Below are 17,726 nucleotides of genomic sequence, written 5' to 3' on the forward strand. Positions count from 1 at the left end.
AACCCACGAACCAACAAAAACCTCATACTTAAATAGAATATTGCTGTGTTGTTGTTTGTCCTTTGTTTTTGAAGAGGACTATTATATAAGAAGATGATGCCATGACATGCAAGTGAATTGGATATTTAAGTGAGAGAGGCCTGTGCAAAGTAATAGCCTCACTTTTTCCTCTGGAGCCATGCAGGTCCAGTGGCAAGATATAGATCAGCATGATGGGAGATGGTCCTGGATGTGGTTTTTTTAAGCAAGGGTCTTTAACAGGTCTCATTTTAACTGAGGAAACACTCATTCAGTGAGTAAGGCTTTCTAATACTTAAATAGAATAATGGAAGGAAGACATTTTTTTTCTCTCTTAAAACAACAAAAAACAATCCTGCAAAATAATCCTAAATTTCTCTCACCTAAAAGTCATAATATGTCCATTGGCACAGAAACATGCAAGGCAAACACTATTGCTCAATGCCACTATATCTCCACGAAGAACAAAAGAGGTCTCTGTTATATTTTGCTTATAAGCACAGTTCTGGGTTGGCAGTGAGATCACTTTTGCTTGCTTTTCAGAACAAATCACTGCATATTGGTTTTCACTGATTTCCTGAGAGGAAGAGGGAGATACAGAGACAGGTCTCCGTTTTTTCAACTTATCCTTTTCATCTTTTTCTTCAGGCACATTATATTCTCTCCAGGGTTCATAAGCCGGTGGCACTAAACATCCAGTGGTATCTAGAAATGCCATTCTTAAGATTCCCCCTTTTAATCTCAATATGGTACCTAGGACAAAGAAATTCATCAAATAATGTTAAATTACATTAACAAATTTCCCAATCTGAAATAGTTTTCCTGAATTTATTACCCAAAAAGATTGAATTCAAATGTCAGATACTAAAGTGGTTAAAGAGGAAAGAGAATTTCCTCAAGGTAAAGCATTAAAGAAAGAAATATTAATGGCAAATGTCACAATCTAATTAGAAATTATTTATTCTGTAAACTCAACTGCATCACTATTCAGTGATTTCCATGCCATTAAATTGGCATATTGGTTGAACTGTCCTAGAACTACTTCTTCATCAATATCCAGTTTTTCTCACAGGTTACTGTACTTTTATTAGAGGACCTAGAGGATGACTACAGAATTAATGGCTATAATCGTCTACAATCTAATCTCCAAATGAGATATCTCTATTTTTTTAGCTATTTGAAGAAAAATTAAAGACATATATATATATATACAAGGCATTAAGTCACCTAGTTTAGTAATAAGGCTTCTTTATTTCATATTACAACTATTTTTTCCTAAGAAATTATGAAATGTATTTTACCTCTTCATTTAGAAAAACATGATACAATAATTTGGGCAATGTCCTTAAATTCGCCTGCAAATATATCTGGAATTAATTTACTATTCCAGTTCTACCTTTCAAAAAGATATCTGTTTTCTGTTCTTCCAATTTTTATTCATTGCCTTCTGAAGCTCATAGGGGTTTTACCAGTCAAATGAAAGTATTTGAGCAGCTTGGTTAATTAAGTGGAATATATTAAGTTTGAAACCATATACACTACACACCAATATTTAATTCTTAGTGCATCCTAAGGTTAATTTTCTTTCTAGACCAATTAGTCATGTTCTTTACTATTTTAGAGACTCATTCTTTTATACATTTGTATTACATGTGATATGAAAGCTAAAAGCATTTCTGATAATTTTATTTAAGATTTCATGAATGATCGCAGAGTATATGCATGGGCTTTGGATAGCTAGACTTTTAAGTATGTAAAGTCCAAATAATAACTTAATTTAAAAGACTCATCTTGTGATTCATTAGAAACTTGTGTGCCACTATGCATCACAGAAGAGTGAAGGAAAATTTTGGCTTTTACTAGCAAGATGAGAGAGAACAAAAATTTGGAGTAGACATGTAGGCAACAGTATGTACTGCAAGACTGCTCCAAATCATCTTGTATAACACTATTCCTGGTCTTATTACAGAACTGTCAGTTACAACATGGTCTGATTAAATTGACCCCCACAGATCATACTATTTAAGTTACCAAAGCAAAAATCATGTCTGTTGTTGCTTTTTAAAAAATAAGGAATTTATAATTTTTACACGTTTAAATGCAAAAAAAAAGCTGTTTCCCATTTCTTCTCTATACTCAAACCACTACCATCTTACTTCAGAACCTCATCATCTTTTGATAAGATTATTCTTATTGCCTCCCAATTTGGTTTTCTGCCTTAAGTTTCTCATATTCCAATCCATCCTACACATAGGTGACAAAGCAATTTTCCTTAATTGTAAAATCTGATCATATAACTCTACTATTCAATTAACTCCAGTGGCTTCTTTTTGCTTCTAAAATAAATATAAATTCCTCTGTTAACTTCTAAAACCTTATGCAACATGGAACTAACCTACATTTCCAGCTTCCCTGGATAATATAGTTCCTCCCACATATTTCAGTTCAGTCAAACTGGCCTTGTCTCTGTTTTTTACAGATGACATTCCATCTCCCATTTCTTTAACTCTGCACTGACCACCCTCCCATGCCCAGAACATAATCCATCCTTAACTCCACTACATATAGTTCCTTTCTTCCTTTAAAACACAGTTCAAAGCACTTCTCTGCATAAAGCCTTTCCTCATTCTCTCCAACTGCTAGTGCTCTTCTTCCCAAAATGTTTTATATTTTATGCTGCATACATTTGCAGTTAGGTGATGCAGCAGATAAGAGTACCGGTTCCAGAATCAGTGAGACCTGATTTCAAATGTGGCCTCAGACACTTACTATCTGTGTGACCCTGGGAAAGACACACTTAATCTTGTTTGCCTTGGTTTCCTCATCTGTAAAATGAGCTGGAGAAGGAAATGGCAAACCACTCCAATATCTTTGCTGAGAAAACTCCAAATGGGGTCAAAAAGAGTCGGGCACAACTGAAAAATGGCTGAACAACAATAACAAATATATTTGCATTTATTTACTTTATACATATATATATATGTATATATATATATATATACATATATATATATATATATATATAAAATATATGTGTATGTTATATGTATGCATTTACAAATTTAATTGTTGTGTCCCCAATTAGAATAGGTGAGTAGAGAGTGTTTCATTCTTTGAATATACTCAGTGCCTAGCATAGCAGCTGGCATATAACAAATACAATAAATACTCGTTGATTGATTGAAAAAAAGCTTTTAGCTTCTAGATGGCAATACCAAGCCTTTGACTTCTTTAATATCCTTCAGAGAGTCTAGCACTATGCAAGTACACAGTGAACAATCAATTAAACTGAAAGAATGCATTAAAGTAAATAAGACTGAAATGCATTAAACAATCCGTAACTAACACACTAAAAGTATAACTTTATACAGACTCTATGCTTTATGCAGTATTTTGAAATTATTTCTAAGGAAATTCTAAAGGGTCAACATTTATGATTGAAGTGAAGTGTACTAACAATCAATACTTATGCAATTCAGGATAACTGGGTTAAAATAAACACTCTCATTCTTGTGGACTTAACTGTCTCCATCTATTAGGGTCTAGTGTTTATATAGTATAACCCAATTTTAAATATATGAAGACAATGACATATGTGATTTTTTGTTTGTTACTTTTTTTTTTGGTAACAAACATTTTGAATTATATTTTTCTCATACAGGGGAAAATTTCTTTTAAGCCTTCACATGCATAAAAAGCAAGCTCAGAATGGTCAACGATGAAGTTTATGTTCTGCCCGTTATTTGCTTTGCTTTGAAAAGCAGAACTTATTACTACGTTATTCTGTCCTAAAACAATTATGTCACTCAATAATAATAATTTTAGTCAACATTCATAAAAAAATGTTTGTAAGCTCTTTTCTCAAGTCCTGTGTCATATATAGAAAAAAATATCCTTACTAAACTCTTCAATTCTTGGGATCAATTGATTATGAAAATAATAATAATAATGAAAAGAAAGTCTCCTATTTAAACCCAACATTGGAAACCTGTACAGGTTATAAATACGTTCATCAGAAATACTTACCACTTGGAGACACAATGACTGGCTGAAGGAGTCTTGGTTCTCCACATGGAGGAACATTCAGTGCAATGACAAGCACTGTACCTAAAGTTGTCCCAACCCATAAGCATGGGGAAGGCGAAGAATCAGTCTTGCGTGTGTAGGTTTCACAGAAATGAAGAGCAGAAATTGCTTCTCGAGATTCTTTGTCAATACTGGTTACACTTGAACTCCGTGACCGACTGAAGGAATTGTCTTTTATATCTGAAACAACCATAAATTTGTTCAATATAAATGGGTCAAATAAGAAAATGGCAGGTATTTTTGCATGAACTCATGCCTTAAGATTAGTTTCCTTACAATTGAAAATTATGATTTATGTTTTATATGATTTAGTGTTTTTAATTGTTTTGATTATTTACACGATAGATTAAATATCCACTCTGACTGGTACCACTAGGTATCTTTGCTTGGATAAACTGCTCTATTTCCCTAACAAATATGTACATAATCAGACTCTAGATCAACTCCCATTTAAGGCTATACCATCCTTCTAATTACCTCATATTCCCAATCTTGGAGCTGTACTCAGTGCTTTGCTTTCTAATCCCACCCCCATAGCCAATTAAGTTGTTAAGTCTTGATGAGTCTATGTTTACAAAATCTTCTGTTTCCATCTCCTTCATTATTCACCTGGACTATCATGATAGCCACCTACTTGTTGGTCCCCTTGCCTCTACTTTCTCACCCTCATCTTCTACATAGTTCCCACATTGATACATCTACACATCATATCTGACCATGTCAGTGCCCTGATTGAGAAGTCACAAAATTCTTTTCCCTCTAGGATAAAACACTTGGGCACTTAAACATTCACAATCTTTCTTCAACCTGTTTCCAAAATCCACTTACCCTAATTTCCCCTCATGGTTCAAGCCAAACTGGCCTACTGGCTATTCCCTGTATGTGACACTTCCATCCCTGTGCCTTTGTAGTGGCTGTCTTCCATGCCTTGAATACTTTCTCTTCTCATCTGTTTCTTACTGCCACTAATGAGCAGAAAGCTTTTCTGATCCTCCAAGTATTAATGTCTCCTCCCCCTCAAAATTACTTTACTTTGAAAATATTTTGTATTTATCCCTATGTATACTACATACAATTTTATAGTTGGAACGGAGCTCAATATCTATCTGGTCCAATCAATACCAGATAATTAATCTCCATTAAAACTTTTGAGTGCCTATTGTTTCATGCTAGGAGAGTGTAAGAGCCCAAAGGTAGAGACTGATTCTCTTTTTTGTCTTTGTATCTCCAACACCCAGCATGGTATTTGCTAATAATAGGGACTTAATAAATATTAATTGCCTTAAACTGAATCAAATTATAAATCAACAAACATTTGTTAGGTGTGTACTATTTGCAATGTGTTCATAGATGGGCAAAGATAAATAAAAGACAGTTCCTGTCACTTAGGAACATACCTCTAGAAACTTTTCCTGATGCCACCCATTAAATACTAATTTTTCCTTTGAGTTTTTTTTTAACTGCAGTCTTGTCATATATACTCTGCATTATAATTATATTATATCTGTCTTATCTTCTATTTAATCTTAGAAAGGAAATATAATTTAATTTTAGAACACAAAGCAGACAATCAAACTCTAATAACTTCTACTTACCACACAGGATAGAGTAATTCACAAACCTAATTGTACACGCTTTACTGGAGACACTTATTTTTTAGGGTTGGAATATATACTTCTTTTTATATTACAGAAAAGAAAAAATTAAAAGACATGTTTTTATGATTCATATTTTAAAGTCTTCCATTCCCTATTTTGATGCCTTTGTTGTATAAAAATGACTTGAAGGCAATGCCAGTGGAGCAAAAGCTCTGGAAGATCCTGTACTACTAGAAAAATTTCAAGTTTAGTTCAGACAAGAGACTACCTACTGTCAAGGCACAGCCCAATTATGTATAAAAAGGCTCACCAGAAGCTCAGGCCACTTAGTGGCATAGCAACCCTACTGACCCTTAGGTCTGTAGCCTCTTTTTATTTCTGCTATGACAGAATGTCATAAAAGCATGCCCGTTTAAAAAAATCATGGATAAAATTAACTTGGTAATTATTAATTAATATACAATTTAGTACACTAAATGAATACATGGGAAAAAAACCATTTACTAAGCACTCATTACGTGCAAAGCACAAAGTACAAACAGAAAAGCAAGTCTTGCTCTTAAGGAGCTCACGTTCTAATAGAGGGAGACAACACACATGGTAGGTTTTAGCTGCCAGTTGGATGGAAAGGCCCAGTAGTCCTCAGGATATAGTGGCAAAGCAGATACCTGGCAATGTGTCTTTGATGGTTGAAAAGAGTTTGGAAGTGAGAACTTTCTTTTCTGGGTCTTCAGTAACTGTATCTACTGAGAAGATCAGGGAAAGGAGGAAGCTATAGCATACACAGAAGTCTAATAATCCTATCCAATGACACAGAGGATATACTAGTGGAATTAAATCTATTAATGTTAACACTCTCACTATCCCTATTCCTGGAAAGAGAGAAGGAAACTTCAACTAATAGAAGGCTGGTTTACTGGTTTTCCTTGTAGGGTAAACAGAGGGATTTTTAAAAATCACTCTTTTACAGGCAACAAAAATACAATTTCATAGGACATTTGATCACTTTGTAATTGTAGTCTATGGTTCAACATTTGTTACAGATTATAAAAAGGTAAATTTTAGAAAGAATTAATTAAGACCTTAAAATTAACTCCTTTTGATGCTCAGTAACTTTAATGCAAAGGTGAGTACAGTCCCACTTCCTTCATCAAAAAACTGACATTCCTATCTGACTTTCAGATCTACTTGTTCAGTCCTAACTTCCTTCCCAATTTCCAGTCTTGTATCTCTAACTGCCTTTTAACCGCCTCTAACTGGATGTCCCTTAGATATCTTAATTCACATATACAAAACTGAACTCATCTTTATTCCCCAAGCTTTCCTTCTTCCTAACTTTCCTAATATTGCTTAGGGCACAAATATTCTCCCAGTTATGCAGTCTCACAACCTAGCTGTCATCCTTAATTCTTCACTCTCCTCTCCATATCCAATCTGTTGCCAAGTCCTGCATATTTTACCTACATAACATCTCTCATATATGCTCCATTCTCTCCTCTGACATAGCCACCACCCTGGTGCAGACCTTCATCACCTCATGCTTGGATTACAGCAATAGGCTGCTAATTGGTCTCCTAAACTGATCTTAAAAAACACAAATCTCACTGTACTCTACTACCTCCAGTATCAAACATAAAATCTTCTCTCTGGTTTTCAAACAGGTCTCTACACCTATCTACCTTTCCAGTCTTCTTGCACCTTATCCCTTCCATCAACTCTGTGATCCAGTGACACTGGGCTCCTTGTTCTTCTTTCTTAATCACAGCACTCCAACTGCCAATTCCAAGCATTTTTACTGGTCGTCTCCCATGCCTAGAGTGCTCTCTCCACAAATCCACTTCCTAGCTTCTTCAGCTTTCATCAAGTCTCAGTGGAAGTTCCACCTTCTGCAAGAATTCTTTCTCAGTTCTCCTTAATCTTAGTGTTTACCCTTGGATACAACTATGAATTTATTTTACACCCCCCCCCCTTTATTTGTAAATAGTTGTTTGCCTTTCTTTGTATCCTCAGCATTTAGCACAGTACTTGGTGTATAGTGTGTATCTAATAAATGCTAGCTGACTGACATTCATCTATCTCTTCCTTTGTCTCACTCATCCTAAACCTATTATTTGCTCTTATGGTGAGCTCCAACCTTTCCACCCCTCAATACTTTCTCAGGCATTACCCTGAGTTCACTTTCCACCCTTCCCAATCTTGATCCTATACTCAACCAATTTAACACCAAATTATTTTACAAGGGATCATCACATCTTCAGTCACAGGTTCAGAAAATAAAAGGTTCAGAAAATACAAGATCCCACTGTGGTTATTTGTTGAGGATAAAAAGGCACTCAATTCAGCCCACCAAAACACTGGTTTAAAGGCTCTCCTACAACAAGGTGTTCCTTACTCATACATTAAGATCCTAAAAAATTCCTTAATAGATGCATAAGTGATAATTTTGAGCAAAGACTGTCCGATTGCTTATACAAAGCTTATATAAAGCTTCCTATACTCCTGTTTGCAGGTGATATTGTATTGGTCCCATCAATCTCTGGAACACTGCAAAAACTCTTAAGGATCTCACGATCCTTCAAAAGAGTTTGACATAACTACTCACATAAGAAAAACCCATTCTATGAAGAAAGCCTATTAACTAGATTGCATATAGAATTTTATCGGAAGCTCATAGAGATGGTTCCTCAATCCTATATCTCAGAGAGCTGTAGTAGCCAGTAAGTGAAGTGAATAGCAATAAGAGAGTACTTGGGCAATTCACAGCTCTTTCAATTACTAAAGTTTCTTCCTAAAACAAAAAAAAACCCTTTTTTCCTTTTTTTTAAAAAAAAATTTCTGGGGGCAGCTAGGTGGTGCAGTGGATAGAGCACTAGCCCTGAAGTCAGGAGGACCTGAGTTCAAACCCGGCCTCAGACCCAACACTTGACACTTACTAGCTGTGTGACCTTGGGCAAGTCACTTAATCCCAACTGCCCAAAAGCCAAAAAAAAATTTTTTTTTGAGGCAATTAGGATTAAGTAACTCGCCCAGGGTCACCCAGCTGGTAAGTGGCAAGTGTCTAGTCTGAGACCAGATTTGAACTCAAGTCTTCCTGACTCCAGGGCCGGTGCTCGATCCACTGCACCACCTAGCTGCCCCAAGAAACCACTTTTTAAAGAAACATTCTTCCAGTAATGCTCTATGGCTGCAAATAATGGAATACCACAAAGAATGTAGATTACCAAAAAGAAAATGGTGAAATTTACAACAGGCACCAACAGGTCACAGATTATTTATGAAACAATGAATTTTAAGCAAAAGTGGCATCAAAGTTATCAAAACCATGCATTCCTGAATAGAAAGTTGGTCAGCCATCTGGCTAAAGTGAGAAACAACAGATCACATACTGTATATTGCTTAGGTACACACACAATGTCAAGAGTCACAAAGGAAGATCCACAGCCAATCTGATGATCACTCCTTAGAGGTTTTACAGGAAGACATGGACAAAAGTAGCAGAGGATGAGAAAACACAGTTAGGTTATATCACTATTGGAAGAAATTCCCACATTGATGAGATCTCAGATACACCAAAATATTATTTTTAAATAATCTGTGGTTTATTATGACAACACATTCTACTAGATGAGTCCATAATACAACACTATTAACTCTGGAATACATTAGTCAAGGGACTTTAAGCATTTACAAAGGGAAACAGTAATTTATTTTTTAAAAGGTAGCATGGCTTCAATGAGAATAAGGCACACCAAACTAATCTCATTTTGAGGGGACAGTTATTAAATTATATCAAGAGAATGCCAGAGATTTGGATTTCCACAAATAAAGTTACTTTTGCCAACTTTGTGGACAAAATAGAGAGATGTTGCTCTCTTTATCAGGTTGATAGGCTCCTGTTTAGCTTTTAAAGCCCTTCAAAACCTTGTCTAAATCATTTTTCCAACATCATTAGACTCTCCTGCCCTTGGCAATCCAGCCAATCTTCTCCCTGTTGCTCCCACATATGTCATTCCATTTCCTGTTTCCATGTCTTCACTCAGGCTTTCTCCTCATACCTGGAATGCATACCCTCCTTACCTCCACTTCACAGATTCCCTCACTTTCTTCAAGACATAGCTCAAATGAGACCTTCTACATGAAGCCCTTCCTGAGCCTTTCAAGTGCTAGCGCATTCCTTCTCAAACCACCTTGTATTTAACTACTTCCTTATTTATTTGTATTTATCCTTTTTAGATTTGCTCTGTATATACTTGTATATGAATTTGTTGTTCCCATCAGAAAGTAAACTCCTTTTAAGTAGAAATTATTTCATTCATTTTATTTGTATCTCCAGTCATTAGAACAGGGCCTGCCTAGTACATAGTAGGTGCTTAATAAATGGTTGTTGATTAACTGATTATATGATAGTTCAGTTAAACAGACTTAGAAGTGAACAAATCACCAAACCCCAAATGTTGTCATTAATTGATCCGAGTGATTCCGTTGGATCATCTCTAAGCAGAATACTCTGGGAATCTGTTCTGATTCCTTACTGGCTAACATTTTTATCAATAACATTGACAAAACATAAGTGGCATGTTCAAATTTCCAGATGACATAAAATTCAGAGGGATAGCTTATGTATTAAAAGAAAAAGTCAGGACCTAACAATATCTCAAAAGACTTGAAGACTAGGCCAAAACATAATAAGAAGCATTTAATGGGGACAAATATAAAGTACCATATTTGGGTTAAAAAATAGTAACAACTACAAAAGTACAGAATGAGGGAAGCACAGCTAGACAATTACGCATGTGAAAAAGATTTTAGTCTTATGTATTTTCATTTATAATAAAAAATAGTCACCTCTCATATTTGAATTTTAGGATAGAAAAGATTGATCAGGAAATTCTGAAAATCTGAGATGTTCCTTCAGCCCATTAACAGACACATATACCTGCTACTGAGAGAACTGTAGGATAGGCCATTTACAAGAAGTACTGTCAAAATTATTTTAATATTTTCCAATTATGGTGATTGGAAGTACTATAGATGTAATTTATTTTTACTTACCTAAATCAGGCTTCAGCTCTGTAGGTAAACTTAACTTTCTTGACATCTTGGCTGTAAAATAAAATGTGACTTTAAATTCAGAAATACGTGTGTAGTTCAGATATATACATACATACATACATGTACACACATTTATATATATATAATTTAAAAAGACCCTTTATTTAGTCTTTAAAATTAGTTGAGGCTAATTCTTTTCACTAACTCTCAATGTCATAACCAGTAGTCTTTTCATCTATAAGCAGATTGTTTTATAAGTGAACATATTTTTCATTCTATGCATGAAAAGCAGTATCTTAGAATGCTATAATCCTATATCCATACCCAATTATGAGAATTGATACAATTATTAATTTCTTTATATAATAAAGATATTATTTGTTTCCAAGGAATAGTTAGTTATTTATGGTTCTTATAACTATCAGATTATTGCTCGCAGATCTCACTTTTGCACTTCCTAGAAGTTAATACCTACTCAGTTGCTCACTTTTACTAGTATCTTTGACAAACTACTCTTACCTTGCTTCTAGCTAGCCATCTAGAAATTATTTTAATCATTAATTTTTAATTATCTCTTAAATATCACAGGTTTTTTCCTCATCCTTACTTGTTTGTTCATTTTTCCCAATTATATGTTAAAATAATGTGTTTAACATTTTAAAAAAGTTTTGAGTTCCAAATTCTATTCCTCCCCCTTTCTCTCCCCCCTCCCTGAGACAGTAAGCAATAAGATATGTTATACATGTGCAATCATGTAAAACATTTACAGCAAGGTTTTAATTGGCAGAAAATGGTAGTTTTACTCAGGTTGATGATTCATCCCAAGATGGATGGAGTCAAGGGAGGGAAAGGAAGGTAAAACTTGGAAACTTTTCAGTTTCTCTCAAATCTTCATAGTATATCTTCATTATATTTGAATTCCCAGAACACAGCATACTTTCATTCTGCTGTATATACACAACATCCAAAGTCAAATCAAAATGAGTCTTTTGAGGAGTCACCACTTGAGATGATCCATGCTTCTAATGCCATTTTCAGGGAGGAAAGTAAGAACAACTAACATTTATTTAGCACTTTATACAGTTTGTAAAAGTTTTATATCCATTATCTAACTGGAACCCTACCAGTAGTATTACGGGTAGTGGGGACAACAGGTATGGTCTCCATCATCCACAGATGATGAAAACGAGACTCAGATTAGTTAAGTATGTTGCCAATGGCCACAGAACTAGTAAGGGTCAGAGGCAGAATTTGAAACTAGCTCTTCTAAGTCCCAATTCTTACACTTGATACACTATGCATTACTGCCTTTATGGTGAAAAAATCTAATTACATGGTAATACTCAACTTAATAATGCAGTTAATAAAACAAGAACATTTTCACTTCTATGCTTGCTCAATACTAGTCTAGTAGAGAAACCTGTGCATATTTTATTTTCTTTTTATCCAACTATATTTGTTACCAATTGTGATTTCAAATTAGGGATAGTTGAAATGTCTACAACTAGCTGTTAGAGTACATGCAATACAAATAATGCTTTCTAGCAGAAATGTGGGGAATTATTTTTCTGTTGTTAACACACTAATGAATCCCTCAGGAATAAACTTAAGAACCTTTAAAAAATAAATCCTGCTATATCTCCTCATAAATGAGATGTATGCAAAGTGTATGGTCATTAAGAAGATACTTTCTATATCTCAAGGAATGACTTTAAATCAAAGCTAGGATAATGATATTTAGGTAGGTTTTGGAAAGAGAGGTAGCACAGTGTACAAGGTAAAAAAAACAAAAACAAAAACAACAACAACAATAAAAAAAAAACATTAGCCTTGGAACCAGGAGGACCTAAATTTAATTCCTATCTCTGAAACACACTGGCTGTGTGACCCTGGGCAAATTGTTTAATATCTTTTGTGCTCTAGATAACTCTCTAAGACTACAGGTTGAAGAGACGATGCAGTTATATAACTTAGTACATAGAGTTTCTTCACTGAAGGAGTTCCTGATAACAATTAAAAGGGTAGTCTCTATCCCTATCCCTTGAAAAAAGAAGGATGAAAATTAAGTATTAATCTCACAGTTTAGCAAAACTCATATTCCTTTACAAGAAATGGTGAAATTTAGGATTCAGTCTGGTACTATGTACTTATACAAAATATATTATTCATAAACAGCATTATTGCAATGTTATATGTGTAACTCATACCCTTCTGTTTTTTAAAGTCTAATAATAACACCATATATTCACATAGCTACTCATATGTTAAGTTCACATTCAGTTATATTATAGCAGTTTACAAATCTGCTATGTTATAGTAGATTTAACATTTACAAATCACTTTTACATGTCTTCTCTTCCTGGATCCCCAAAGCAACTCTATGAGATCTTTATACAGGGCAGATTACCACCATCCTAAAGAAGAATCTGAAGCTCAGAGATGTTATATGATTTAAATAAGATCACACAGTTAATAAATGATAGAAGTGAGACCAGACTCCAGGCTTTCTGACTTTTGCCTAGTGCTCTCTATACTCTACTGCATGGCTATTCACAGAATCTAAGAACTAGAAGGGCTCTCAAAGACCATTTAGTCCAATCTAACTCAGGAATCCTCTCTTATGACAGCCACAAGTGGTCATCCAGCCACTGTTTGCAAACTTCTAATGAAAAGGAACTGAGGCAGGCCAATGCTATTTTTGCATAGAATTGTTAGGAAAATTTGCTTTATACTGAGCCTAAATTTGATTTGATTCTTTGACAATTCTACCCACTGTTCATGATTCTGTTCTATGGGGAAAAGTATGTATGTATGCATGCATGCATGTATGTGTATATATGTATATACACATACTACATATATAATATACATATATAAAATTGCTGTTCATAACAAATCTTCAAATACTTGAAGACAGCTACCATCACTCGTGGGCAGACTAAATATGCCCAGTTCCTTTACAAGATTCTCAAATTGCACATTCTCTTGCTACTCTGGCAGTTACCTTCAGGATATACTCAACTTTGTTTAAGCACTTCCTAATATCTGATGCCCACAACTGAACTCGGTGTTCTAGATACGGCGTCACCAGGCAAGAATATAACGGAACTATTACCTCTCTCATTCTGGACACTATGACAGACTTAGTAAAGTCTAGCACTAGGTTATTTTTGGCTACATAGAAGGTAGGAAGGAACAAGATTCAAAGCAGGCTGACCATACCTATTAATGTCATTACTCGGGAACCAAAATATAAGACATCACACAGAGAAATCAAGAATCATTAAAAAACAAAACAAAACAAACAAAAAACCCCCAAACAAAACTGGCTAATGAGGTTAGCTAATGACAGCTTAAATGTATGACCCATGGACACTGCATTAATGCTCATTTTCTACTATGTGCAGAACTATACTAACGGAAGACATATATTAAATGAAGTTCCCTTACACAGCTCTCTAGTAACATATAGAATGCATGAATACATGAATCAATTAAAAATATTAGGCATTTATTATGTGCCAAATACCATACTAAGAATTAAGGAGACAAATAGAAAAGATAGCCCTAACTCTCAAAGTGCACATATTCCTATTGAGGAAGACAATGACAAATAAAAGAGTTCAGCTTTAAGGCAGATGGAAAGGCTGAGGAGTCCTCAGGATGTATTAAGGTGCCTGCCCATATAAGCAACCACCCCATCATTAGGGGGAAGTGTACATAAGGGCCAGAGTAGAGAAAAGATTCTAGGTTACCTCTAGTAGTGGTGGAAAAAGGGGAGAAGGGTCTTTGGTGGTAGGAAAAACATTATCAAGAAGATCTAGGTTAAGTTCTGGGGCAGGAGATGGAGAAAGTGGTCCTTCTTGGTACCAGATGTGGATGGGGCCCTCCAGGTACGTGGGTCTTGGGTATTTAGGGGTAGGGATAAGGGACTTTTGCTTGATGCCTGAGTACCCTAGCCACACCCAATAGGGTCTGTGAAGAAAGGGAAATGAAAGCTTAAACAAAGTTTAATGGTGTTTAGAAATTCTAAGAAATTGCTAAGCAATGAAAATATTCTAATTCTCAGTTTACTTTAAAAAAATAAAAAATACAACTGCAAATAAAAATATAAATAATGTTAGTAACTTGATGCCAGGCCAATTTTCATGTTTCAAACACCAAAATTAAGTCTACAATAAGTAAAAAAAAAAAATCTTCCCAGTGAAATGGGAAGACAAAAGAAACATTTTTTTATTTCCTTCCAATTCAGTTGCTATGATCACAGAGATAAAGGACAAGATAACAGAGAAGATGAGGTATTAACACATTAAAACAAAGTATAAAAATGTATCTCCCAATCTCGCCTCCACAATTTCTTTAGGAAAAATGAAACATTTTCCTGACTAACGTAAAAAGGGATTTTGGCATTGGCTGATTAAAGCCCTTTAAAAAGCTGAGCTAGCTAGCCCCAGAAGAAGCTGTGAGTAATTGAAGCATAGTGCAGAAAGGGGGGCAGTTTGTGGCCATACAGAATTGGAGGGATGAGGAAGAGGGGAAAGATGATTTTCTCTTCTACTCTGCCTTTCCCTTCCATCAGTCATGGCATTTTGCAGAGGAACTAGGCCCACTAGTAGATACTGAATTCATAAGGGAGAAGAGATACAGAAACACAGTAGGTAGTAGCTTTAAGGAATGTGACCAGTGGCAGCAAAGTAGAGAGCTAACTATGTATTAAAGTGAGAACTAGCTCTGGCAGCTGAGAAACAAACACAGGGAATCCAGGTGAGAAAGGCTCCTGAAAGACATGTTGAACCAAGAAAGGAAAAGGGTAGGAACATCAGGACCAATGTTCTGGAGCACTAGAGGCCTCAGTTATCTTGTCTATTTGTGTTCTCTATAAACGTGCTCACTACCAGCATACTTTAAATTTGTGCCCATTCTTCCCATGAAAACTTTCCAAGATGTTTTGTAGCTACTATCCCTACTACGTCATTTTAGTAAATGCCTTTGCTTTGAACTGTGTCTACTGGATCACTATTAAAGGTAAGTTTTAACAGACCTTAAATTTTAGGAGTAAAGACCTAAAAAATACCGCTTTCACCCAAGATAGTGGGCTCCCCTTTGGACACCAAACCTGCAAGCACATGAGTGACTAGCTGGAGACACAGACAAGACAAAGTGCTACCTGAAATTATTATATATAATGTATAATGAAGCAGCATAAATACTGTAAACACTACCAGCTCTAAAGTCAGAGTACTTTGTACCAAACCCTGTCTCTAATCTTTATTACTTGTGTGGCACTGGGCAAGTTACTTATTTCTCTAGGCCTCAGTTTTCTCCTCCATAAAAGGAGAGGACTAGACTAGATGGCCTTTAAGGTCCCTTCCAACTCTAAACCTAGGAACTTATGGTTAAACATATCTATTTTTAAACATTTAAAACATTAATTATAAAATAAATGTTCATTTATTTTAAATAAATGAAAATGTTAGTTGAAATTTAAGCCTTTTTCTTATTGAAAGAATTATGACTCTAAATTCCCACCCAAATCAAAAATTGAATTTTTTGATGTCACTAATGATTTATAGAATGTAAAAGTCTATTTTTTCACATATCTAGAACATTTTGGAGATTTATCCTGTTTTGCAAAATTTAAAAGTTCTTAATGTTTCCATTTGAGGTCCTTACTGGGGAAAAAGCATCTTAATATGACTGATGAGTTTTGAAAGTAAAGCCCATTAATTTAATTAATAATGTCAACATTTCATTTCTATTAGCAATATTCTTATTGAAAAAGGAAAACACAGTCAAGGAAAAGGTCTAGATCTAATTCTGTTTATCAAAAATTACAAAATGAAAACCACTAAATCAAAGATAATTTAATAAATATCTATCCCTATATTAATAACTTCTTACTGAAATGTTACTTAGAGATTTACTTATACAAACATCTATTCAACATGGTATGCAAAAATGAATATGTATCATATGTACATATACATACATCTCCCACCATATGTGCATGCTTCTCAAAATGTGTGTGCATGTGAATGAAGAATATGTATAAGTATACATGCATATATGTATATTTACACACAAATAGAGAAATGTACAGACACACACACACACACACACACACACACACACACACACAGAGGATCTGAAGAATTAAAGATTCAGCAAATTCTCCAGAATACTTAAGCAATTTCAGATGCTGTGCGCCAAGTGCTTTATAATTATTTGATTCTCACAACTACCTTAGGAGGTCAGTAGTATTATTATCTCCATTTTACAGATTAGGAAACTGAGGCAAAAGTGGGGCAGAATTTAAGTGACTTACCCAGGGTCACACAGCTAATAAATGTATGGGGATGAATTTGAACTGAATTGGAATCAGGTATTCCTGATCCCAGGCTCAGCACTCTATCCACTGTACCACCTGGTTGCTTGTAGGCCATCCAGTCTAACATAAATAATGTCCATTTGATTTCCCTACCCAATGCTGAAAAAGGGTTCCAGAAATCTCCTATGGTATGATATTTTATTTTATTAAAATCACACTTACAGTTTATACTGTTCTCACTTTATAAAAATATATATTACACAAACAAATCCATTAAGTCAATTAGGTGTAATTATATATTTAATAGGCTGTTTTCATTGTCATAATCATTTACAAGCTCACATTTCTAAGCTTATCTATACCATAAAATCATTAATATAAAATCTAAATATTCAGGTCTCTTTTTCTGTTTTTTTCTGTTGCCTAATGAAGTATTTATAAAATATACAGCACTATGTTCTATTGTATTTCATTTATGTAACCATTTATTTCCTCTGTTCTTTCCTTTAACCCATTCTCTTAATGTTTTACTGTTCCTACTGATACTAGGAGATTTCTTCTCTTTGAAAAATTTTGAGTAGTACTGTTTTACAATAGAAGGAAAATCATTTAATGACCTTACAGAGAACTTAGCTTTAGTAGTA

At 34.7% G+C, this 17,726-nt stretch overlaps 1 protein-coding gene across 5 annotated transcripts in view; it reads right to left on the reverse strand.

The window, feature by feature from the left end:
• The window catches only part of STXBP5 (syntaxin binding protein 5), a 218,665-nt gene that overhangs the window by 24,938 nt on the left and 176,001 nt on the right, over window positions 1–17,726 (reverse strand). For all 5 annotated transcript variants that reach the window (XM_020986570.2, XM_020986569.2, XM_020986574.2 and 2 more), the window contains 3 exons: window positions 10,755–10,805; window positions 4,045–4,284; window positions 402–771 (listed from right to left, as the gene is read on the reverse strand). In XM_020986570.2, the coding sequence (XP_020842229.1) occupies window positions 402–771; window positions 4,045–4,284; window positions 10,755–10,805 (661 nt within the window). The remainder of the gene's footprint in view (window positions 1–401; window positions 772–4,044; window positions 4,285–10,754; window positions 10,806–17,726) is intronic.

This window comes from Phascolarctos cinereus, unplaced genomic scaffold, assembly GCF_003287225.1.
Source record: "Phascolarctos cinereus isolate Bilbo 61053 unplaced genomic scaffold, phaCin_HiC Scaffold_5;HRSCAF=322, whole genome shotgun sequence".
In the NCBI taxonomy this organism is placed as follows: Eukaryota; Metazoa; Chordata; class Mammalia; order Diprotodontia; family Phascolarctidae; genus Phascolarctos; species Phascolarctos cinereus.